At 44.0% G+C, this 25,976-nt stretch overlaps 2 protein-coding genes across 5 annotated transcripts in view; one reads left to right on the plus strand and one right to left on the minus strand.

The window, feature by feature from the left end:
* Positions 1–649: 649 nt before the first annotated feature.
* On the minus strand, positions 650–2,455 carry LOC114487034 (nascent polypeptide-associated complex subunit alpha, muscle-specific form-like). Its single transcript, XM_028494848.2, has 5 exons — positions 2,179–2,455; positions 1,853–2,133; positions 1,474–1,658; positions 1,309–1,364; positions 650–1,215 (listed from the first exon to the last, which is right to left on the minus strand). Exons 1-5 carry the CDS (start codon positions 2,453–2,455, stop codon positions 815–817), a joined length of 1,200 nt encoding a protein of 399 aa, XP_028350649.1. The 3' UTR covers positions 650–814.
* The window catches only part of ARHGAP21 (Rho GTPase activating protein 21), a 133,966-nt gene continuing 110,055 nt past the window's right edge, over positions 2,066–25,976 (plus strand). For 3 of the 4 annotated variants that reach the window (XM_028495521.2, XM_024129670.3, XM_024129671.3), the window contains exons 1-2: positions 2,067–2,154; positions 3,534–3,974. In XM_028495521.2, coding sequence (XP_028351322.1) covers positions 3,894–3,974 — 81 coding nt within the window. In that variant the 5' untranslated portion in view covers positions 2,067–2,154; positions 3,534–3,893. Of the gene's footprint in view, positions 2,155–3,533; positions 3,975–25,976 lie in introns of all 4 variants that reach the window. The other variant, XM_028495520.2, reaches the window with a different exon arrangement.

Here is a 25,976-nt window from a genome sequence, read left to right on the forward strand (position 1 = left end):
CCATGACAAAAACCTTAACCCTAGACGTCCTCTGCTTTGAGGTACTCCGTTTATGCCATGCACGTACATTTGCATTTGTAAGGAGCTGTTTTGTGCTTAAAATTGTTTTTCCTTTCTGGACATATTCTATAAGCCCACTAGAGGTACACTACTTGAACCCTGCATTTCTATTCACTTCTAGTTCATTTACCCTATCGCATCCAGAACTGGATAGCCCAGTGGGCTATTCAGTAAATTACCGACTGACTGGCAGGAATTCCTTCTGTTTTATTCTTTTTTTTTTTTTCCTTTGTTATTGGCTGACTAGTTTTGTCAGGGGCTGTCAAGAACATGCAAATTTCGTGGCCACATAAAAATGATCTAGTCAGAGTCGTTCCCCTAATCGAGGCGGAGGATTTAGTTGTATATTCTAAATGTTCGGCACCTTCCACTCTTAGGCAGATCTAAAAACTACAGCACAGGTATTCAGGCTCCAGGGAGTGGTTTTTGGTTTTTTTTCTCAACAACAGAAAAACAGGACCCGAGGCAGCGGACGGAGAGCTGGGTGTGGAGGGCGGGGTGGGTGGAGCCGGGAGGTGTCTCTAAATCTTCTGGGGAGAGTGCGGTAAGAAAGGAAGGAAAAGGTACGCAGACCCCAAAGCTTCTCGGGTTTGTTCTTTTATTTTTCCCCTTAGGAGGGCGGTGGCAGCTGATCAGACACAATAGCTGGCAGTCCCCCGCCGGCACGAAGATAAAAATGACCCTCAACAGCACCAGCAGGAGGACTGGGAAAGGGAGGAGGGGTGTGTCTGGGAGGAGGCGAGGATGAGGGTGACTAGGTGACAAACCCCGCCACCGCGGCGGGGTCCTCCACTCCAGCCCGGCGAGGACAGGAGCTGTGAGACACCTCCCCGGAGGGGGGCGGGGTGGGAAGGGCCCGAGGGGCGGTGGCTTTCCTCCTGGGGGCGGGCAAAGGGTGGAGGGACGCCTGAGTCAGCAGCCCCTGATTGGCTGGCGTTCTCTCGCCGCGTCTTCCGATTGGGCCATTTGCAGCGGGAGATGTTGTGAGGCGCGGCGGGGCGGAGCGAGCCGCCGGGGGTCTGGGGAGAAGCCCCGGAATCGGGCGGGGACGGGCGGCGGTTGTGCCCGGGACCCCGCGCTGCTGCGACCTGCTGTGTGGAGAAGCGCCGCCACCTTTCCTCAGTTCCGCTAGCCGCGCCGAATTGTTCAGCAGCCCTGAAGATGAAAAAAGGGCAAAGAATTGAATGAACAACGCTTGGCTGCGACCTCTCCCCAACCCCCCCAACCCCAAATGAGAAGCTGTCTTACTGTCGGGCGTGAGAGGACACTCCCTTACCTTGAAGTCCCACGTCGCACCCCTCCCGCTGCAAAAAGGGTCAAAAACTCACCCGGGCGTGTCCCCTGCAGTCTGGGACCCAATTCTGCGAGTCTAGCCGTATGATCGACCCCCTCCCCGGCCCTGACGCCGAGTACCTAGTCCCTTCCCCAGTGGAAGCCCGGGTTCCTGGCCGCTCCCGCTCTGCGCTCGGGAGACTGGAGAAGGCGGGGAGGGTTTTGTGTGTCTGGTTTTTGGGGAGGTGTTGGGGGTGGTGGTGAGGGCTTGTAGGTCCCGACACACATTGGGGGGGTTGGCGAGCACCCCCCGTCCCCGCCCCAGGCTAATCCCCCTTCTCCAGCGTCGGTTCCCGGGACCATATTATTCAAGACAGAAAACATTCAGCCCCAGAGCCTCCCCTGGGGAGGGGAGGGGAAGGAGGTGGAGTGGGAGGAGGTGGATCCAGGGAGGAAGAAGCGAGAAATCCGCCCCCGGGAAACAGCTCGGCGCGGCAGCGGAACGAGGCTCTTCTGTCACTTGGCGGTCGCGGGCGCCCGAGCGCGGCCCCGGCCCGGCCCGGCGAGGCGAGGGGAGAGTCCGGCGGCCGCCGCCCCGCCCCACGCCCTCCCGCGGCGGCCGAGAGCCCGGGGCCGGCCGGGGCAGGTCGCGGCGGTGCCTGGGAGCGGCCGGCCGGGGGCGGCGGCGGCCTCGGAGCGCGGCGGCGGCGGAGTACGGCGCCGGCTCGTCTTCCCGCTTGGTCCGGTGCGCGCCGGCCGTGAGGGGCGCGCCGTCCGGGGGCCGGCCGGCTCGGTGCGGATCTACTCGCCGCGCTTTCTCCGGTGCGTGTCTGCTTTATTTTCCGCCTCGGCCGACGGGGCGCAGGGCCGGCGGGCGGGTGAAGAGGGAGAGCCGGGCTCGCCGCTGGCTCCCTCCCTTCCCGCCACCCCGGGCCAGCCCGCCCCGGCGCTGGCGCGGGGCCGGAGGGAGCGGCGGCGGGCGCCCGGCGGGGGCGGAGGGGCCGCGCCCGCGTGTGCGGAGCGAGGGAAGGCCGGCGGGAGGAGGGAAGGGCACAAAGGCCGACGGCGGGCGCCGGGGTCCTGCCGGCCGGCCGTGGAGGAGGGGCGGCTCCCGTCCGCTCATGAATATTAACCGAGCCTGCGGCCTAGCGCGTACCGGCTGGGCCCGGCGCCCGGCCCGTGTCCCCGCCGCCGCTCGCCGCCGCGCCTCGGAAGCCGGGCCAGGCGGGGCGCGCAGGGTGAGCCCCCTCGCTTTGGGCCTTTCCCCCGAGTGTCCCCGTTCGTTTTGGAAAGTACATATTTGGGCCGCCCTTCGCGGGCGATCGAGATCCCCGACCCGCCTCTGGAAGGGGCGGAGGAAATAGTGGTCGGTGGGTGGTGGTTTTCTTTTTCCTATTTTTTTTTTTTTCCCTAGGTGGCCACGGGGAACGGGGAAGACCGTGTCGAGGCGTAGTTTGGGGCGCGGCAACTAAATAAAAGTGGCCTTGGCTGCGGCTTCATTTCTGTAGCTCCGGAATAATGCCCCGGAGAGGGAGTCTCTCCTGCCGCCGCGCGCACCTCCCCGCCCGGCCCCGCGCCGTCGCCGCCCAGCCCCGCCGCGGGCCAAGGAAAACAGCCGGCTCCTCGGGGACACCGGCGGGCCGGGGCGGAGGGCGGAGGGCGGGCGCCCCGGGTGCCCCAGACCGCCTGGAGACGCCGGCCGAGCCGCCGGTCGCGTCCGAGCAGGGCTTTTTGTTTTTATTTTGGGGAGCTGGGGAGATGGCGGGGAGCAAGGAGGGCTTTTGAAAAAGGATTATCCCATTTTAGTCCCGCGGGGAGCAAACTTCCCTTAAGTTTGCTTATCCGGGCGATGCAGAAGAACATAGACTCCCTCTCCTCTGCCCAGAAAATACATTAATTAAAATGCACTTGAAAAGGGAACGGTTTTTCTTGACGGCTGCACAACGGCCGGGCATGTTTGAGGCAACCACCGTGCAGTTCTGATGTTTCGCTTTTTTTTTTTTTCCCCCTGATTTATAGGATTTTTTCCCCCTTTTTCTTTCTCTTTTTGTATGGGAAGATTCTTTCATCTTTCATACTTCATCAGATGGACCGAATTATCTTTCCATGTGTTGGAAAGGCGAGCTTGGGGTAGGCATGTGAACAAGGCTAAGGTCAGTGTATGGAGAAAGTTCATGCCCTTTAACTTTTCCCTCTTCTAGGAAAGATATCTTTGGGAGAGCCTTCACGACGCGCTCGCCTTGCTCTTGGACTTGGGAGGAGCGCTAGGAAGAAGGGGACCGCTTTCTAGCCGCCGAGGAGACCTCTCTTCTTTGTTTTTTATGTCTGGAGAAATGGACGAAGACGGTGAAGTCAGTTGAATTGAAGTCCGAAGAAATAATCATCAGGGCATTTCGAAGGCGCTTCATCAAAACCTTCATTCCCTGGCGCTTTAATTGTCTCACTGGCACTGCACCTTCTAGGAGCCTGGTGTGGAATTGTTACCCTTTGGGTGTCTGGTGGCATTTCCCCCCCAATGTGGACTCCCATGGGTTGGTCCCTTCTTTGTAATTTGAAATGAAATGATGGCCACACGTCGGACTGGTCTGCCGGAGGGAGATGGTGACAACAAGCTCAAGGCCTGCGGGCCCCCCGCCTGTGAGGTAAGCGCGGAGGCAGCATCCCCATGTAGCCCGCAGTGACCTGTGTCTGTGAGGTATCCTGCCAGTGGGGGGTCAGTTGCCACCGGGCCTAAGAAGAGGTTTTTGGGGCTTTGGACTGAATGGTGGGAGTGCCCCAGCTTGACCGGTAGGGAGGTGAAGCCTTGCCCGTTTGTGTTTCGAGGAACTTCCAGTGATTCTTCTGCAAGGACGTTTTCCTTACTTTGAACTGTCCCCATCTTGGTCCTCTCAGGGCACGGAATTCTCCCTTTTTAGGTGGCTGGGAATACTACAAGCTTCTGTTTTCCTACAGTTCCCATTCTCCAGTATTTTTGGAGCTGGGCTGGTTAGGGGGTGCTTTGTACCTTTCGTGTGTGTATCCAGGGTTTGCTCTGGAGGTGGAGAGAGGGCATCTGTCTGGAATGCTTGTTGCTCCTGGACCACCATCTCTCTCCGACGCTGATGCTGTTGCTGTGGGTCTCTGCTTTGGGAAGAGAAACAAGTCTTTTCCCGCGGACAGTTTAGTTTAGGCACAGCCTTGGAAGACTGCTTAATGGAGCTGTAATTCCAACTCCCTTAAAAATGTCTTGCCTTTCCTGTTCTTTTATTCATTCCCTTCCTTTCACTGCTCAAAAGTCCTGTGAGTGTCAGCCTGAGTTGTCAGGTGGGTGACTCTGCCTTCAGACCAGCATCTTTGGAAGGGCCCAGAAGATTTTACACCAGGCTTTCTGAAATTTTTTGAGCAAGCAGGAGAGAAATAGAAAATCCGTTGATCTGTGGCACCCCTATGCCCTGTTGCCTCTCCTCTCTTTTTTCCTCCTTATATTTGGAGTTTAATTCTATAATGGCTCCTTTGTGTTTACTTTGTTATTGATGGTTTCTGTAATTTGCTTGCTAAACATACTGAATACTGTTTTCCTTTAGATTTTGCTTTTGAGCTGCCTATATTTTTAAGGAAAGGTTGAAGATTACTTTCATCCCCCAATGAGCCGTCACTCTCATTGTTTATTTTGTGCTTGTGTTACATTTTAACTTCATGGTCATTGAAACAGGGTCTAGTTCTCAGTGTGTGATTTTTGGCATCTTAATAAAAATGAGTCAGAAGTTAAGTTTTTGTTCATAAAGCAGGCAGAGGAACTTGCTTCATGCAGCTGACTTCATACTGCATTAGAAAGTTTATGCAGAAATCAGTGAGGTAGGTACAGTGTGCCATTACTGTACAGTTTATTAGAACTATAGGTTTACAGTTAGAAACAGTGTTTTACTTTTTGACACCTATAAACACCTGCTTGCAGGTAAAAACGTGATTAAGTATAACACCACAATTCTCTGATCATGGTGAACCATAATAACTCCTTTTGGAAGGCCTACCTACAACTTAGTGATTGCTTAATGTGTATTGTAGTTCCATAATGATAGGTACTGTGGTCTTAAAGCCTTATTTGTCATTGACTTGTGAATACCTTAATTAGCATGCTATTTGCATTGTATTTGCAAGAACTAATGTTATTTGACTTTTTTTTGGGGGGGAGTTGTCATTTAAGGGATATCCCGGAAACCAAGACTTTATAATAGACACATCTTGGCCTTGGCTAGAAGGCAGTGTTTCCAGTTGCAAACTTGGCTTTTATTAACAATGACAATTATGTATCTTATTTAAGGGCTGTGAAATTTGCTTTCATTTGGACCTTACTGCTGGCATAGCCGTAGTATTTCTAGTTTGGGAGCCAAGGAAACACTGTATTGTCTGTATTTTGCTCATTTAGAGACTATATACAGTAGTTGGGTTTGGTAATAAACTGTGGTGTTGCTTGGCTTTTTAAAGACTAGGCAGATAGTTTGCTTAGATTCTATGTGGAAATAGAAATAAAGGGGCTGTATGCTGTCAGAAAACATTTTAAAATCTCAGGGTGAGGAGTGAGGGGAACTTGTATTTACTGGCTCTGTTTAGTTGTCTCTTTTTGATGCTTCTGAGGCACATTAAATCTTGTGAATATTTATTAGTAATAAAAAGAGTTGCCACTGGAATACTTCGGGTATCAATTGTGGGTTGACAGATATTTAAGTCTTTGAATACTGCACTTAATTTTTGTGCTTAATTTTCTTAGAAGAATTACATTCTAGAGTAGCACTGACATTCTTTTTAAAATTTTAAAAACCAATAGCTAAAAAACTAACAAACAAAAAACCGGTTGCTGTGTTCCCAAATGTGTATTTGAATAATAAATTTGTGTGTGCTTTTACCTACCCAAGAAACGAGAGTACATATCTTAATATTAATGGTATTAGCCAAAACTAACTTTGTAGCACAGAAGAAATCAATGTAGTGAATTAAAGGAGTCCCTGTTTTATGCCTTATCTAATTGGCTAATTCCACCTGCTGTGAATAAGGTCTATTGTTTTGTTGAAAAACAATCAGAAATTTCTTGTTTATATTAAGTGTTAGAATCTGTGTTGCTATATGAATAAATGTAGGCACCACCTCCCAAGACTATATTGGAAGGGTCAAAACAAACAAATAACAAACAATCCTCTTCAAATAAAGAATTGTGACACTTTAGTAAAATATATCTTGACATTATACAGTAAGGATAGCATAGTTGTGTTCACACAAAATGATATACTTTTCACATCTAGATATGTATTTTTGAAAATTGGTTTCACTCACTGAGCCAGATAAGTGTTTTTTGGGGGGGGCGTGTGTGTGTGTTGTGCCCGCATGTGTACAGGCTGATCTGTGACACCTAGCCTTGCATAACTTTGCTCACAAAATCACTTTGTATAGACTGAATCCTCTGTGGTATTTTCACCCCTTTTCACATCATATAGTGTTTCTTCTTTATGGTTCGACTTGCTCGCTCTTTCTCTCTCTTTTTCTCTCTCTCTCTCTCTCTTTCTTTCTTTCTTTCTTCAGAGCTCTCTAGGCCACATTATTTTTCCCACTTCTAACATTTATTTCATTTTAAATCTCTAGTCCACAGGATTGTACACGAGTTTAGCGCTTTCACTGTCTACTGTTAGAACAAACCTATTTACTCATGCTAATTAACTTAGTTCATTTTATGTTTTGCTTCTTCACCGAGGCTAAAATGATCCTGTGACTAAAATGTAGTATAAGCTGATGAAGAATATTTGTTAGTTGATTTTGGAACAGTGTAAATAATAAAATAAGGCATTTTCTGTGTGCAAATTCATTCACGTAAAAATTCATATTTTGCTCTTCTTTCTGGAATACTGTACACTTTGCTTTTATCCCAGACTTCCTTGTTCCTTCTCAGGCTCTCTCTCCCTCCATCTGTCTCTCTTTCTCTCTCTCTCTTTAGGTTTCTTATTCCTCTGCTGTCTCTTGTTGGTTTTTACAGGAGCCAGGCCTTTCCATTCCTCTACTCTTTTCTCACTCCCTGGGTTTCATTTTACACCCTTCCAGAGCTGTAATCTACATGCCCGTGATTCCTAATTTACAACTGTATCTCAGATTTTATGGCTGCTCTCTAGACCTAGATAGCCAATTGCCTATTTACCATACAGGTTTTTTTTTTTTGGGGGGGGGGGTGGATAGTCTAGAGGCTCTTCAAACTCAACAGATTCTCTACCCTGACCACCAACCTGCCCTCTCCCTGACTTCCTTCTTTTAGTGAGTAGCAAAGCTAGGTACCTATCTGTCCAAGTCAAAAACCAGGCTACAGTCCTTGACTCCTCTCTCTCCTCCTTCCTCCTGTCAAAGTGCTACATTCTGAATCCCACTCTGCCCCTCCCTGAGTTCAGATTAGCTGCATCTCAGCGGTGAGCCATGGACCAGGCTTCCTCACTAGCGTCCCAGGCTCCCAGCCTTGCCCCCTTCCAGCTCTCCGATCTGCCGTAACCAGAGCGCTCCTCCTGAAATAGAAAGCTGATCATTGCGTTCCCTGGCCTAAAACAGTTTTCTGGCTTCCCGTTGCCTTTGGAATAAGGCTCAAACTCCTGAGAGAAGTCTGAGAGGACTTGTGGCACGCCCTTCTCCTGTCACATCTGTGACCTCTCTCTGTACTTCCTGTACTGTCAGTACCAAACTCCCCCCCTCCCAAGGACATCACAATGTCTCTCTCTTTACTTCAGGTCCTTATAAATCCTGTTTTCTCCCAGCCTTCCTTCCATTCTCCCCTCCTCCACTTGCACCCCTCCCTGGCTGATTTTTACTATCATTCTGGTCTTTTCTTCAGCATCACTCAGGAAGGCTTTCCCTGACCTTCCAAGACTGGGTTAATTGGCCCTGCTGCCTTATCCTCAAACACCCTCCCTGTACTTTATCAGGAAGAGCACTTACTAGTTTATTTAGCTATATTCCCCTGGATTGCAAGTCCCGTGAAAACAGGGACCATGTTTGTCTCCACAGTGAGTGGCGCATAGTAGGTGCTCAATAAATATATGTCAAAATAGCCAATGAACATAGCGGGAGAGGCTTTAGTTTTCTATTAACCATTCATTTAGATCCCAGCACACTGTACCGTCTTGATGGTCCTCCTGCCTCACTGTCCCCTCCTTCTCAGCCTTGGAAGTTTCCTCAGCCTCTTGACCTACTAAGTCTTCCTATACCTCAGGGCTCCATTTGACCTTCTTTTCTTCTCTCCAGACTCAGTTTCATGGTTTTAAATATCAGGTATAAACTGATCATTCATATATATGCATACGTACACATGTATTTGTGTGCGTGTGTCTCTCCACCCTGACCTCGCCCTTGAATTCAGATGCCCACATCTAGCTGACCTGCCCACTCAGAACCTCCGCTCACGTGTGGAGAAGCCACATCCCAAACCAAATTCCTCCTTCTCTACAGCCCCTGCCCCCGCCCGCCCAGCTTCCCCGTTTGCTCCTTCCACAGCCTCCCTCGTCTTGAGCAACGGCAATCCCCCCTCCCAGGCGGAGTCCTGGGAGTGACCTTTGATCCCTCTTTTTCTCTCTCGTGCATCACCCGCAGATCTGGCCGCCGGCCTCTCAGCTTAGCCCTTGCCAGCCTGCAGTCTGTCCTCACAGTCATCCCGGTGGACCTTTAGAAGTCAGGTCCTGGCCCTCCTTTGCTTCGGCCCCTCTCCTGGCTTCTCATCTCCTTCAGGATGAAAGGCCGAAGTTCTCAGAGTGCCTGCAGACCCCTGGACAACCTCCTGTCTCCTCCCTGAGCTCACCTCCCGGGCGCTCCCCGCTTCTGCGGACTCACGAGCCCAGCATGCCCCAGAGCCCTCCCGCTGTGTACCATGTCCTTGGGACACTGTCCCCCAGGGGTCTGCAGGGCCCGCTTCCTTGCCTCTTCCAGATTTGCTTAGAAGTCACCTTCTGGGAGGGTCTTCCTTCCCCTGCTCCCCGTGACACAACTTGCCCTCCATCCTCACTTCATTGTTTTTCCCTGTCACTTACTCTCCATCTGACGTGCTCCTCCATTTGATTTTGCTTATTGATTTGGACAGATGATGTACGTAAGTGTTAAGAGTACAGTTTGTTTTGTTCACCTGGTATTTCTTGTGTCTGGAAGGGAGTCTAGCACGTGGTAGGCCCTCAGATATTTTTTTCGAATGAATGAATGAAGACCTAAGAAAAATTTCCAAAATGTTCTTGAGTTTGCATCTAGGTAATTTAGATTATATAACGATGTGTAGTGTGAATTGTAGGTTCTTCTTTAGACCTCCATTTCCATTGGGATGGCTGTTCACATTTTTCTTTGCATCTTTCTTACCTTTTGGGAAGCTGGTAACCAAGTAACAGTAACCAAGGCAGTGTGTAGTACAAACGTATGAAATACTTTGTGCTAAGGTGAGATAATGGTAATGAACAGACTAGGGGAGGGGAAGCAAACTGGTGGCAAAACTATGGAAAGGTAATAGGGTCATCCGTCAGGATCCACAGGGCATTGGTTCCAGGAACTCCCACCCAATGGATGCCGGAATCCTCAGATGCTCAAGTCCCTTATATAAAATGGGGTAGTATTTGCATATACCCTTACACATCCTCCCTTATGCTTTAAATCATCTCTTGAGTGCTTATAACACCTAATACAATGTAAGTGGTATGTAAATAGTTGCTAGTGTGCAGCCAATTCAAGTTTTGCTTTTTGGAACTTTTTGGAAAAATTTTTTCCAAATATTTTTGATCCTTCATTGGTTGAATGCACAGGTGCAGTACCTTTAGATACAGTGGGCCAACTGTATGTCTGATGTTTTCTTTCTTAAAACAATTGGCCAGTATAGGAATCTTCCCTAACGTTTTTAATTTTTTTAATGTCATGAATATTTCACTGTAAGTTAAAAAATGATCACAACATTGACTATGGCAAAACGTTAACTGTTAATTCTGGATGGGGAGAATACCAGAATTATATTATTTTTGTATTTTCTCTTTTTTTGTTTAATTCCAAAGTTACAATAAAAAGACAGCATTTACAGGTTTAAAAAATAGGTAATATGTTACCAGTCTTGTGAAAATCAGGTTTCTAGCGAACCTACCTACGCTGCTTAAAATAATAGTTAGACACTTTTTGAAAAGGATACACATTACTCAAAACAGTACTTAAACATCTTTTAAAAAACATGTTTTCTTCAGTGGAGGATTCATTGCAGGCTAGTGATAGTGCAGTATAACATAACACTGTTATTTAATTTGAAACGTGTGTTCCTTCATATACTTGAATCTAAATGGCAGAATACCATTGTATGTCAAAAGCTTTGCACTGCCAATTAGGGTTAAAAGTATAGCCTGTTGGAATTAAGAAGAACAGCGGCAGAGCTCTGGATTTGGAGGTGTTGAGTGGAACCCGTCTCAAGATAAGAGCCGTCAACAAAATGAGTGCCCAGGTCTAAGCAGAGTTCTCCACACATTGTTAGTGTTTTGTAGCATTCATTTCTTCCAAGTGAAACATTTTATGAAGTCCTTGTGCCTTGCTTACAGAATCTCTAATCCCTTCCTCATTTCTTTAGTTATTGCCAGATCACATAATCTGGTACAAACGTGATACTCAGTTTCTTTTGTTCTTTGCTTTGCGAAGGGACCCGTCATCTCATTATATTCAACAACATGATGATTTAAGTATGGGCAGTGCTGGATGTAGATGCACAGATGCTGTTATTGAATGCAGCTATTTTCTATTACAGAAAGACCATATGGTGGGCACTTGTTTTTCTTTCTGGTTGATGTGATTAGATTAGTAAAATGAAAGGTTATTGGACTTAGATTGTCCTAGTATTTATTTAATTTCAATTGACCATAAGGAATTAAGTATGTTAAAAATATTACGAGCCGTCGATATGTTCTGTTGGTTTGAAGTAGGAAGATGTCTTCACTCAAAAGCTCAGTTTTGGATTGCTTCTACCAAAATAGTTTTTTAGTTTAAGTTGTCGTATTTTTTAAAAAACTGAGTATTGTGCAGATAGTTTATTTCACAACGAAATCTGGAAGATGGCCTTTTGTACCTCAAAGATAATCTGAAGACAAATGGATATACTGTACTGTAGGTTTAAGAAACTTAGTGTGATGGAATAGTCCTCTATTTTCTAGTTATTTATTAATACGGAAAAAATTCCACCGTGTAGATTTGTGAATAAGAGAATAGATTTAAAACCCAAATTTGCTATTTCTGAAATATTCATCTATTTTAGGGAAGGTTTTTAGGCGGACCAGAAAAATTGTTATTATCAACAAATGGTGAGTTAAAGAATTTATTTATTTTTCCTTAGACCAGCCCCTGTTGACCCTTCCTTCTGTTGGATGCTCTGGGTGTGTTCTTGATTCAGACTTAGTTACTTATTGCCTGTTCCCCTTGTTGCTTATCTCTGTTCTGAATAGACACCTGGCATAGTTATGAGCAGTAGTCTGTTTATAATCCCACAAGTTCTTTTTCCTTCTTATAACCTAATGAAGACGTAGCCTCTCAACTTGAACTCTGGTTCACTGCATTCATCTTTAATAGATCTTGACAGGACTTATTTTCTTGAGAACCTTTTGATTTTTCTCCCTCCTTAGAATGGAGAATATCCTTAAATATCAGAAGCTAGGAAGCTGGATTTATGATTCCATTTCTTCCGGATATGTCTTAGCTACTGTGATCTTGGGGAGTAACAGGCATCTTTTTTTTTTTTTCCTTAACCTTAAGATATCTAGATATCTTTAATCCCCAGGATTTTCCTAATAAACACAGATTCTGTATTTAAGAGAATTTGTGTTAGCTAGATCAGTGAGACCTACTTTCTCTTTTGGGTTCTACATATTGGCGTCTGGAAACATTACATACCTAGTGAAGGTGAGGGGGGGGAAGTACTCTGGGCACCCAGTTTAAATCAGATCTTTATTATAATGCTTTTAGGAAACTAAAAACATTTCAGTTTACTTATTTTTCATTTAATGAAACAAGTTACTATATTTGTTTTATTACAATATTACTATATTATAGACACCCTTCTCTGTTCATAAGGGAGATATATATATATGTGTATGTATATACACACACACACACGTCAATTTTATAAACGGAGGAAAAGAAACTCTTAAAAAGCACTATGCAAAGATATCTTCAGGGATTGTAATATGGAAGAGAGATTAGATTTATTTTGTGTGGCTGTAAAAGGCAGAGCTAGGATCAGCAGATAGACAGATGGGCCAATTTCCAGAATTCAGAAGAACATTTTTTGTTAAATTAGAAGTTAATCGGAGTAGAATGTGTTCTTTTCACAGGTGGGATGACCTTCAGTTAGGGGACTCCAGAGAGGAGTCCTGCTTTGGTAGGAATTTATTATTTTATTTTATTTTATTTTATTTTTAAAATTAATTTATTTTTGGCTGCATTGGGTCTTCGTTGCTGCACACAGGCTTTCTCTAGTTGCTGTGAGCGGGGGCTACTCTTCGCTGCAGTGCGCGGGCTTCTCATTGCGGTGGCCTCTCTTGTTGCAGAGCACAGGCTCTAGGTGCGCGGGCTCAGTAGTTGTGGCTCGCGGGCTCTAGAGCACAGGCTCAGTAGTTGTGGCGCACGGGCTTAGTTGCTCTGCGGCATGTGGGATCCTCCCGGATCAGGGCTCGAACACGTGTCCCCTGCATTGGCAGGTGGATTCTTAACCAATGTGCCACCAGGGAAGCCCTGGTAGGAATTTAAATCAGGTAAATCGGGACGATCATTAAGAATCACTTGGACAGCCTTTCAAACTACAGATTCGTGTCCCCACCATTAAGTTAACCAATCAGAATCCTTGGGGATGAGACCCCAAAACCTTAGCTTTTAAAAAAGTCCCCTGGTGTTCTTCTGAATTTGAGAACAACAGAATAAAATGATATTCAAGGTCTAGGTTCTTATGGTAGCCAGGTTTCAGAGTTATTCTGACCAAATTGAAATCAATGTAAAGAAAAAGCAAAAATATGGGGAAAAAATTTAAATGACTGTAAATCAGTGAAATTTTCAAGCTTAAAATTATTTTCTTCTAATTGTAATTAAATGTATTTCTTTTTTTTAAATTAATTAATTAATTTTTGGCTGCATTGGGTCTTCGTTGCTGCGCTCGGGCTTTCTCTAATTGCGGCAAGCGGGGGCTACTCTTTGTTGTGGTGCGCGGGCTTCTCATTGCGGTGGCTTCTCTTATTGTGAAGCACAGGCTCGAGGTGTTCAGTAGTTGTGGCACGCGGGCTTCAGTAGTTGTGGTGCACGGGCTTAGTTGCTCCGCAGCATGTGGGATCTTCCCGGACCAGGGCTTGAACCCATGTCCCCTGCACTGGCAGGCAGATTCTTAACCACTGTGCCACCAGGGAAGTCCCTCTACATGTCATTAATATAACAAAATAATATTCTTTTCAAATAAAGTAAATGTTATGTCGAAAGAGCACTTAAAAATTCTACAGTAATAGGTGTTACACTTTTTTGTATGTATGTTATACTTTAATCAAAAGTTAAATATTTTAAAGTGATAGAACTCTGACTTTGGTTATATCAAAGCTATTGTTACTTTTTAGATTTATTATAAAAGTAATTTGTTTCATGTCATTTCTAGAAGGGCATATTTTCTGTAAGCAAATAACTGTTAGGCTGATTTCTTTTGCATCTTGTAATCATTTGTTCATACCAACTCTTATCAAGAATAGGAAAAGTTACAGTGAAAGAAAAAGATATATTCTATCTTTACCTAAGTGTACATTGTGAAGGGTTTCAAAAATCATTCTAACATAAATAATAATAAGCTAATCATTAACTAAATAATTTCTCTTTACACACCCTTCTTCATTTAACAGCAAGAGCTACTCTATCTGTTCACTGAATCCATCTTGTCTTTTAATCTCACTGATTGTGAGATGCATTGGATACTGTGCTGCAGAGACAATGTAAACTAATTACAGTGTGCAACTGCCAATTCTGCAAAAGAAGCGGGGTTTCTTAAAGTGATGTTGCAGAAGGAGCAAAGTCACTGACGAAGAGGCTGAGTGAGACCAGTGAACAGATGCAGAAAGCATCATCAAGGTTGATAGGTATCTCAAAAGGGAATGATTTGAATTCTAGGGATTAAGAGAAGCTTTTGAGAAAAACTAATGTCCTTGAGGGCAGTTGCAAGTATGGGGAAGTGACATTTTCTTCTAGAAAGTGATGTTTAGTTTGGACCCCATGCCTTAAGCTCTGTTTGCCAAGCGACCTTAAAAAGTGGGTGTGAATCTAGAAGGAATAGCAGCAGTGAACAGATTTCTCTTGTGCTTTCTTTTTCTAAGTAGAGGCAGTGTGGCTGAGAGTGAATAGAAAATCCTAGCTTCTCTAATTGACTTAGAAATAAAGCTGTTAAAACAGAGGTCCAGGAGTAGTGTCTTGAAAGGCACTGCTGTTGTAATAGTTCTTAGATGCAAAGATACTTCAGAGTTTGAATATTTTAGATGCCTTCATTTCTTTTTTTAAAAAAATTAATTAATTTATTTATTTATTTTGGCTGTGTTGGGTCTTCGTTTCTGTGCGTGGGCTTTCTCTAGTTGCGGCGAGCGGGGGCCACTCTTCATCACGGTGCGCGGGCCTCTCACTGTTGTGGCCTCTCCCGTTGTGGAGCACAGGCTCCAGACGCGCAGGCTCAGAAGCTGTGGCCCACGGGCTTAGTTGCTCTGTGGCATGTGGGATCCTCCCAGACCAGGTCACGAACCCGTGTCCCCTGCATTGGCAGGCAGATTCTCAACCACTGCGCCACCAGGGAAGCCCCATTTCTTTTTTTAAAAATTTCTTTATTGGGATACAATGGACATGTAAAAAGCTGTATATATTTAACATACACAACTCAGTGAATTTGTGGATAAGTATACACCCATGAAACTATCTCCACCATCAAGGCCATAAACAGATTCATTACCTCCCCAAATTTCCTCCCACCCTCTTTATTATTATTGTTGTTGTTATTATTGTAACATATATAAAACCTACTTAACATAATCTGCCCCCTTAGCAAATTTTGCGTATACTATACAGTATTGTTAGCTACAGGCACTGTGCTGTAGTGTAAATTTCCAGAATTTATTTATCTTGCATAACTGAAACTTTGTACCCTTTGACCATCACCTCTCCATTTCCCCCACTTCCCAACCCCCGGCAATGTACTCTCTGCTTCTATGAGTTTGACTATTTTAGATTCCACATATAAGTGAGATCATACAGTATTTGTCTTTCGGTATCTGGCTTATTTCCCTTAGCATAATGCCCTCAAGATCCATCCATGTTGTTGCAAATGGCAGGATTTTCTTCTTTTTTTTTTTAAGGCTGAATAATGTTCTCTTCAAGATCCTAATCTGAATTCTTTTGGATTAGCACCCAAAAGTGGGATAGCAGGATCATATGATAGTTTTTGAGGAACCTCCGTATAATGGCTGTACCAATTTACATTCCCACCCACAGTGTGTACAGGGGGTTTCCTTTCTCCACATCCTCACTACCTGCTTGTTATCTTTTGTATTAACAGTAGCCGTTCTAAGATGGTGAGGCAATCTCTTCGTGGTTTTGGTTTGCATTTTTCTGTTGATGAGTGAGGTTAAGCACCTTTTCATATACCTCTTGGCCATTCCTAAGTCTTTGTAGAATTGCCTGTTCCCGTCTTTTGCCCATTTTTAAATTGGGTTGTTTGTTTGTTTAGCTGTGTTGATTTCTGACTCTCACTAGTCTTTGCTACCTAAAAGCATGATGATGCCTTAGCAAAATGGGCAATTGATTAAAAATCATCTTAGTAGGAACAGTTACACTGTAGACTTAGTGGGAGAGACCAGGTACCACTGACGTCTCCCTTGGGGGTGTATGAGCCACACTACAATCCCTACCTTAGGATATTGAGAGAGCTTCATAGTTTATGGCTACTAGAACTGCATCTGCTCTAGACCAAGGGCGAATGCAAATCCTCTTCAGTTTAGGAGAGGACCTTGGAAAAAGAATCACTTTTCCCTGTTTAATCCCTGACTGCTGCTGCCATTCTTGGCTGTCTTTTTATTTGACCACCATAATCTTTTTATCTAACTCTCACTTTCAGATAAGTTACTGAAACATTGTTTTTGGATCAAGTGGGATCTCTAGGAAAAAGGCAGATATATAAAGCCTAAAATATACGTATATTCAGGAAGCATAGGGTACCCAAAAACGCATGGCTTAGAAAGCGAATACTGCTTGATTTCTCCAAACTACGGTGAAGTGTTTGACATATATTTGACAGGAAAAAAGTATGTCTTTTCCAGTTGGCTTTGAACTGACAGCAGACAAGACAGGGATCTTTTGGTAGTCTATGAAAAGGATTTTGAACATCAGAAATCAGTCCGTAGGATTAATGAAGAGGGAAAACATAAAATGCCCATATCAGGAGTAAAAGAGGGGGCACCATTCAGAGCCTACAGACATTAACAAGATAAAAAGGGAATATCTGAATAACTATATGCCAGTAACTTTGACAACTTAGGTGAAACGGGCAAATTCTGCGTAAGGATTCTGATACCAATTCAGAGTTGTGTGTGCGTATGTTAGGTAGGGGCGGTGGTGGTGGGGTTTTCCTCACCGGGCAATTCTCCGATACCAACCAGCTGGGTGTCCTACAGTTCAACTTAATTCTGATGCTGTCTACCCGAATATAGAGTCAGATCCCACAGGTTAAGGGCTCAGTCCCACAAGACTGCCCTCCCCCCCCCCGCCACCCCCTACCACCCACAACTTCAGCGTCCAGTTGCAAGTTTAGGTTGTCACCTGAGCTTCTAACCTACTGACTGTAGATTGGAGGTTCCAACGACCCCTTCCTTGGGTTCAACTAATTTGCTAGAGTGGTTCACAGAACTCAGAGAAACATCACTTAACTAGATCACGGGTTTTATAATAAAGAGTATAACACAGGAACAGCCGGACAGGAGCGATGCATAGGGCAGGGTGTGGGGAAAAGGTGTGGAGCTTCCATGCCCTCTCCAGGTGCTCCACTCTTCCCAGATCCCCATGTGTTCACCAACCTGGAAGCTTTTCGAAACTCATCCTTTTGAGTTTTTATGGAGGCCTCATTGCATCAGCATGATTGATTAAATCATTGGCCATTGGAGGTGGAATCCACCTCTAGCCCCTCTCCCCTCCCCTGAGGTAGGGATGGGATTCAGTGTTCTGAGCCTCTCATCACTTGGTTGGTTGGTTCTCCTGGCAATCAGCCCCCGTCCTCAGGTGTGTTCCTGCTGTCACCTCATTATCATAACAAGAGACACCAAGGTTGCTCTCATCACTTAAGAAATTCCAAGGGTTTTAGGGGCTCTGTGCCAGAAATGGGGATGAAGACCAAATATGTATTGCTTATTATAAATCACACCATCACACCTTGACAGATACAAATTACCAAAACTGCCACAAGGAGAGATGTAAAAAAAAAAATCTCACTACTGCCATATGTGTTAAAGAAATTGAATTTAGAATTAAAAACCTCCCCACCTAGAAAACTTCAGATCCAGATGGCTGCACTGACATATTCTATCACATGCTGAAGGAAGAAATCATACCAGTTCTATACAAGCTCAGAAAATAGAGGTGGAGGGAACACTTCCCATCTTCTTTTTATGATGCCAGCATAAGCCTAGTAACAACCAGGCAAAACCAGTATGAGAACAGGAATTCAGACCAATAACCCTCATGGTTGTAGATGTAAAACTCCTTAACAGAATGTCAACAAATCAAATCTAGAAATATATGAAAAAGATAATACATCATGATTAAGTTGGAGTTACCCCAGGAATGAAAGATTAGTTTATCATTTTAACATATCAACAACATATTAACCATTTAATATATTAATGGAATAAAGGAGAAAATTTGTATGATCATCTCAATAGATGCAGAAAAAGCATTTGATAAACTTTATAACGTTCATCATAAAGACTCTCAGAAAAGTGGGAATATAAGGAAACTTACCCAGTTTGATCAAGGGGACCTACGAAAAAGCCTACAGCTCTCATGCTTGGTGAAACACTGAGCACTTCACTACTAAGAGCAGGAACAGGGTAAGGATGTCTGCTCTCACCACTCTATTCAGCCTCATACTGGAGGCCCTACCAAGTGTGGTAAGTCAAGAAAAGAAATAAAAGGAGGCAGGAAAAAGGGAAGGAAGGGCTTCCCTGGTGGCACAGTGGTTGAGAGTCTGCCTGCCAATGCAGGGGACATGGGTTCGAGCCCTGGTCTGGGAAGATCCCACATGCCGCGGAGCAACTAAGCCCATGCACCACAACCACTGAGCCTGCGCTCTAGAGCCCGCGAGCCACAACTACTGACCCCACGTGCCATTACTACTGAAGCCCGTGTGCCTAGAGCCCATGCTCCGCAACAAGAGAAGCCACCGCAATGAGAAGCCCATGCACCACAATGAAGAGTAGCCCCCACCCGCCTCAACTAGAGAAACCCGCGTGCAGCAGCAAAGACCCATTGCAGCCAAAAATAAATAAATAAATAAATTTAAAAAAAAGAAAAAAAAGAAAATTACCTAAAAAAAGAAAAAGAAAAAGAGAAGGAAGAAATAAAACTCTTTATTTTCAGACAACATGATTGTGCACACAGAAAATTGTAAGGAATCTACCAAGAAAACATCCTAGAACTAATAAGTAAATTTTGCAAGGTTGTGGGTTAGAAGACTACATACAAGAATACAAGGTTAATATACAAAATCAGTGTATTTCTGTATACTAACAACAAACAATTGGGAAATGAAATAGAAAATAATAGCATTATGATTTTAATATTTTAAAGACAACCTGAATAAATTGAGAGATATGCTGTATTTATGGATTGGAAGACTCAATATTATTTTTTTAATTTATTTTATTTTATTTTATTATTATTATTTTTCTTTTTTCAAAGACTCAATATTATTAAGATGGGACTTCACCACAAATTGCTGTGTAAATCCAATTCAATCCCATTTAAAATTCTAGCAGAGTTAAAAAATTTTTTTTTGTTAGAAATAGACAAGCTGCTTCTAAAATTTATATGGAAGTGCGAAAGACAAAGAGTAGCCAAAACAATAATGAAAAAGAACAAAGTTTGGAGGACTTACAGTACTATTTTATAATACTGACTCAAAGCTACAAAAATCAAGACAGAGTAGAATGGTGTAATGATAGATATATAGAACAATGAAAGAATGGAGAGTTTGGAGACCCATATCTATATGATCATTTGAATTCAGTGGGGTGAGTTCAAGTGGTGCTGGAACAAAAATGAACCGCCATCTTTACGTCACATGGAAAAGTTAACCCCAAATAGATCACTGATATAAATGTAAATGCTAAGACAATAAAACTTCTAGCCAAGAACAAAATATACATGGCTTTGAGGGGTAAACAAATATTTCTGAGACAAGACACAAAAATCACTAACCGGAGAAGGAAAAAGAATTATAAGTTGGACTTCATCCAAAATAAAAACTTCTGCTCTTTGTAAAATACCACTAAGAAAATGAAAAGTTAAACCACAGATGGGGAGAAAATATTTGCAAAATATATATCTGATCAAGGACTTGCTTCCAGAATATATTATAAAGAAGTCTTCCAACTCAATAATAATAAGGCAACCTAACTTTAAATATGGGCAGAAGTGAGCTCCATAAAAGAAGATACATGAATTACATATAAGCACATGAAAAGATATTCACTAGCACCAATCATCAGGGAAAAAATGCAAATTAAAACTATCAATACAATGAGCTACCGCTATGCTCCCATTGGAATGGCTAAAATTAAGATTAAAAATACCAAGGGTTGTTGAATATGTGGCGCAAATGACTTCTTACATATTGCTGATAGGGATGTAAAATGACACAGCCACTTAAGAAAACATGTTGGCGGTTTTCAGAAAGTTAAGCATACATTTATCGGGTGACCCACTCCTAGGTATTTACCCAAAGGACATGAAAACAGTGTCCACAAAAAGACTTGTATGTGAATGTTCCTAACAGCTCTATTCATAATATCCCCAAATTTGAAACAACCCAAATACCCATTAAGAGATGAATGGAAAACAAATTATGGCACGTCCATGTAATGGAATAATACTCACACTTAAAAAGAATGAATTATTGATGTACTCAACAACATGAGTGAATCTCAGAACGTTGAGGAAAAGAATCCAGACTTGGCAGAGTACGTAATGTATGATTCTACTTATTTAAAATTCCAGAACTGAGTAAACTAACCTGTAGTGACAGAGAGCACATCAGTGGTTGCCTGGGCCTGGGCAGGGCTTTGATCGATCACAAAGAAGCATCAAGGGACTTGGGGTGATAGAAATGTTCTGTACCTTGATTGTGTGGTGGTGATTTTATGGATGTATACATTGGTTAGAATTCCTTGAACTGTTCATTCTGTTCTATTTTGCTGCCTCATTTGCATCCATTCATTTATTCAACAAAAAGTTATTGAAGTTTTATGACTATGCCAGGAAGTTCCTAGGGGAACTTTTAATTTTTTTTTTGGCCTTGCTGCGTGGCTTGTGGGATTTTAGTTCCCCGACCAGGGATCGAGCCCAGGCCCTCCGTAGTGGAAGTGCGGAGTCCTAATCACTGGACCGCCAGGGAATTCCCCCTAGGGGAACAGAGATAGAAAAAAACAGTAGCCTCTGCCCTTAGGGAGCTCACTGTAAAGGGGGAAGAGACAGATTAGAAAGCTTCATTTAGGGTATTGTGCGACAACTAAGGGTACACGTGTAGCCGTGTGAGCATGAGACAGGAGGGTCTAACAGCCTGCAAGAGGAGAGGGAAGATGGTGGCCCTTGAGTGGAGTCTTAAAGGACATGTAGAAATTTCTGAAGCAGGTGGTGGCAGAATGTTACAGAGAGAACAGTATGGCAAAGGCAAAGTGTGAGAGAATGATTAAGGAGGAAATCCACCAAAATATTAAGGAAGAATAAGTCATATTAAAATAAACATTTGATAGTCTGTACATCAATTTCCATATAAGACTTTTCTCTGCCATTGCCTCTGAGTAAGGAGTATATATGGTATGAGTAAAACACACAGCTTGGAGTCCGGAACTTATTTTTGCTGCTTTTCTTTCTGGTTCAAACTGGTTTTTTTTTTTTTTCCCCCCGGTATGCGGGCCTCTCACTGTCGTGGCCTCCCCCGTTGCGGAGCACAGGCTCCGGATGCGCAGGCTCAGCGGCCATGGCTCACGGGCCCAGCCGCGGCCTCTCCCGTTGCGGAGCACAGGCTCCGGATGCGCAGGCACAGCGGCCACGGCTCACGGGCCCAGCCGCTCCTCGGCATGTGGGATCTTCCCGGACCGGGGCACGAACCCGTGTTCCCTGCATTGGCAGGCGGGTTCTCAACCACTGCGCCACCAGGGAAGCCCTCAAACTGTTTTTGATAGATTAAAGTTCTACACAGGGGACCTCTAGTATATTTTGTGACAAGAATCTGATTTTTTATAAAAGCTAGATCTAGCTAGCTGTAAGCGAGTAATTTTTTACAAAGTCAACCTGTATAATCTGTTCATTCTCACAGGCAAATTGGCCTGAGGACCCTGAGAAACAGTGATATTGGTGATAGTATTTTTTTAAGCTTTCCTTTTTATTTTTAAATTTATTTTTAAATTTTTATTACTTATTTTTGGCTGCATTAGGTCTTTGTTGCTGCGCGCGGGCTTTCTCTAGTAGTGGCGAGCAGGGGCTACTCTTCATTGTGGTGTGCAGGTGTCTCATTGTGGTGGCTTCTCTTGTTGCGGAGCACGGGCTCTAGGCGCCCAGGCTTCAGCAGTTGTGGCACGTGGGCTCATTAGTTGTGACTCGCGGGTTCTAGAGCGCATGCTCAGTAGTTGTGGTGCATGGGCTTTGTTGCTCCGCAGCATGTGGGATCTTCCTGGGCCAGGGCTTGAACCCGTGTCCCCTGCATTGGCAGGTGGATTCTTATCCACTGCGCCACCAGGGAAGTCCAAGCTTTCCTTTTTAAAGAGTTAAATCAGATAGTTCTTCTCCTTTTTAAATATCTTAATGTATTCTGGTTTTGTAGCTGCCTTCATTTATTTAATCTTTGCTTCTGCTAATTTCCTTCCTCTACTGTTTTATAACCTGTGAAACTTCTGGGGTCTTATGGTGTGGTTTTGCTTTTCTTTTCATTTTTTTAAAATAAATTTATTTATTTATTTATGGCTGCATTGGGTCTTCGTTTTTGGGTCTCTGTTGCTGCGTGCGGGCTTTCTCTAGATATGGCGGGCTACTCTTCGTTGCGGTGCCGGGCTTCAGTAGTTGTGGCTCATGGGCTCTAGAGTGCAGGCTCAATAGTTGTGACGCACGGGCTTAGTTACTCCTGTCATGTGGGATCTTCCCAGGGCTCGAACCTGTGTCCCCTGCATTGGGAGGCAGATTCTTAACCACTGCGCCACCAGGGAAGTCCCGGTTTTGCTTTTCCATAGGTAATCCGAACAGGCAAGGTCAGGAAAAGAAAATTTGTTTTTGTTAGATTAACTACATATATTTCACTTTGGCTTCCAAGATGGTCTCAAGGCTCCTCGTAGGGAAAGAGGCTAGTAGGGTATTTTTGGTCTTAGACTGAAAATACAGGCCATCAGAATAGATTCCCAATAGCTGGATATAAAAGAGTCATTAAGCCTTTGCAAAGGGTGATGAGGTTGTATAGTTTATACTTTATTTTGCCTAAAATATGTAAATTAGGATAAAAAGTTAGTTAGTAATCATTTGATTTCCGGCATACAATATGTATCTATTTGTCTTCAGTTTTGAGTGTTACATCCTTTTAATATTTTTTATTCCTGTTATAACTTAGGTATTTATGCTCTTGACATTTACTAGCCTTAATATTTATTTAATCCTTTTTTAAAAAATTTATTTTTGGCTGCATTGGGTCTTCTTTGCTGCGCGTGGGCTTTCTCTAGTTGCGGCGAGCAGGGGCTACTCTTCGTTGCGGTGTGCAGGCTTCTCGTTGTGGTGACTTCTCTTGTTGCGGAGCACAGCCTCTAGGCGCATGGGCTTCAGTAGTTGTGGTACGCAGTCTCAGTAGTTGTGGCTCTCAGGCTTAGTTGCTCTGTGGCATGTGGGATCTTCTGGACTAGGGCTTGAACCCGTGTCCCCTGCATTGGCAGGTGGATTCTTAACCACTGCGCCACCAGGAAAGTCCCTATTTAATCTTTTTTTTTTTTTTTGGCGGTACGCAGGCCTCCCTCTGTTGCGGCCTCTCCCGTTGCGGAGCACAGGCTCCGGACGCGCAGGCTCAGCGGCCATGGCCCACGGGCCCAGCCGCTCCACGGCATGTGGGATCTTCCCGGACCGGGGCACGAACCCGCGTCCCCTGCATCGGCAGGCGGACTCTCAACCACTGCGCCACCAGGGAAGCCCCATGACTTGATATCTTTAAAGTGTCAACTTATGGTACACAGATGACTAGCATCTTCTGTTGCTTCAGTGTGTTAAATTACTGAGGTAAAGCCATGTGCCGAATTTATTGAGTCTCAGGGATGGTCTTTTAAGACTAAGGTTTAGAGGCAAATTTTCTAGAGGTGTTTTAAGTTTCTGCCTATCCTTTCTCTAGAGTGGTAAGTTGGTCATATATAAATATTTTTTCTGAAGAGAGCCTGCAGTTCATTTAAAGTTGAGAGGCTGTAACAGGATTGAAGGTACAGGTGCTTCTCCACGTGATGTCTTACTGTCCCACATGAAACATTTGTTCAGAGCAAATGGCAGGTCCATTGTCCCCTGAATGTACATGAAGTCTGAAATGTTTTCATGTTTGAAGTGTGAAGTGTTTTCATGTTTGTTCATGTTCATTTTGCCTGAAATGCTTTTCCCATGTCTTGTCATTTATGTAAATCCCATACTTCCTTCAAAGTCTGGCTCACATTTTACCTGCTTAGAAAGCTCCCCCTCTGACCGTAGTGATCGTAGGTGGAGAAGATGTTCCCAGTACTGGGGGAGATGGCCTTGCTCTCTGTAATCTTCTTCCCTTGTTGTTTGTTTCTTCTGGACTCCTGCTGTCCAGTTACCCTTATTTCCAGTGCTGTTTGTGCAGATAATCCACTATCCAAAATCCTTGGGTTTTTCAGAAGTCAGAAGTTTTCAGGTTTTAGAAATGTCAGATGATGCTGATTGTGGGATAGCCCGCAGCTATCAGAGTAGTAATTTCTGTAAAATGTATGAATATTCATACTAACACATAAATGCTTAGAAAGAACATTGTGTCAGGGCAGGGCAGGGCAGGTTTCACTATTGATGAGTTACAAAAACGTTTTGACTTTCAGAGCTGTTTGAATTTCAGAAGTGTCAATATAAGATTATAGATATGTATTATCTAATTTTTTAGAAGTATAAACTGTGTATTGGGAAAATATGACACTATGATTTTTTTTTCATTCTTTCTCTTTACTTATAGAAATGAATCAGTACCCTGATCAACTTTCAAAGGTGACCTATGTGTGTATTATGTGTGTACATATGTGTATGTATGTATGTGTCTATCTAGTATTAACTGGTAGACGTTTCATTTCTTATTGTAGCTCCAGTTCTCCCAGGTTTGAATAGTGGTAGCCTCTTCAAACTTTCTCCTGGGTCCTTTACACATGAAGCTAATTGTTTTTGGAAGCTTCCTTGCTGTCCAGTTTGATTTTCCAGCATATCTTTTATGTATATTTCCTGCTCAAGACCTGGAATCAGCCATTCCTCCAAAGAGCCCTGCTTTTCTTTAGTGGTAGATGATATCCAAGATCATGTCTGGAAGTTAGAGATGTTCATTGCTACTGGGTTGCACTGTGAATGTCCTTTTCGTACTAACATTTTATTTTGAAATAGTGTTAGACCCACAGAAAAGTTGCAAAATAGTACAGAGAGTTCCTTTATATCCTTCATCCAGATTTCCCTACTGTAAACATCTTAAATAACCACAGTACAATAATCAAAATGGGGAAATTAGTATTGCTGCACTGTTATTATTAAATTGCATACTGTGTTTAGGAATGATTTGTACAAGCTTGATCGCAGCTGTGTGTTTAGTCTCCAAGTCCTTTTTTTGGGTCCGAACTTTTGTTTAGTGGTTCTTAACTATTAAGGTGTGTCAGAATCCCCTGAGAACTTCTGAAAATCGGGTGCCTGAAACCCCCTTTCCCCCATCTTCTAGAATTTTTCAGTCTCAAGGTGGGGATAGAATATACGGTGTCACTGTAGGTATTTAGGGATTTTGCTAGAATCCCATCCGCTCCAAAAGCTTAGTGAGATCATTTGAGGAAAGATGGAATTTGTGTTTTGCCCTCAAGTGGTGTTAATGACCCCCCCCGACCCCAAAATAAAAATTATTCTATCTTAAAGTGATTCGAGTTTGCTGCTCCTAGTGCCAGAGATTCCTATTATACTTAGAACTGTCCTTCCGTATTTATTAACTCATTGCACAAATATTAGTTGAGCACCTTCTGAGTACCAGGCACTGGGGATCCAGCTCTGAAAAAGTACAGACACGGTCTGGTCCCTGCATTCGTGGGTGTGCTTGGATGGGGGGAAGCTGGAACAATTGCGCCAAAGAAATTATCATAGAGCGCGGTGAGTGGGGAGGGCGGGGG

The sequence above is a fragment of the Physeter macrocephalus genome, chromosome 11 (genome assembly GCF_002837175.3).
Source record: "Physeter macrocephalus isolate SW-GA chromosome 11, ASM283717v5, whole genome shotgun sequence".
Lineage (NCBI taxonomy): Eukaryota > Metazoa > Chordata > Mammalia > Artiodactyla > Physeteridae > Physeter > Physeter macrocephalus.

Excerpts from the sequence above, each read along its gene's own strand:
- LOC114487034 (XM_028494848.2), bottom strand. The coding sequence starts at position 2,455 with ATGAGCGGACGGGAGCCGCCCCTCCTCCACGGCCGGCCGGCAGGACCC. Across the intron at positions 1,659-1,852 it reads CGGGCGCCCGCGACCGCCAA|CCTGGGGCGGGGACGGGGGG; the intron begins GTGACAGAAGAG and ends AAGGGGGATTAG. Across the intron at positions 1,365-1,473 it reads TCCACTGGGGAAGGGACTAG|CGGGAGGGGTGCGACGTGGG; the intron begins GTACTCGGCGTC and ends CCCTTTTTGCAG.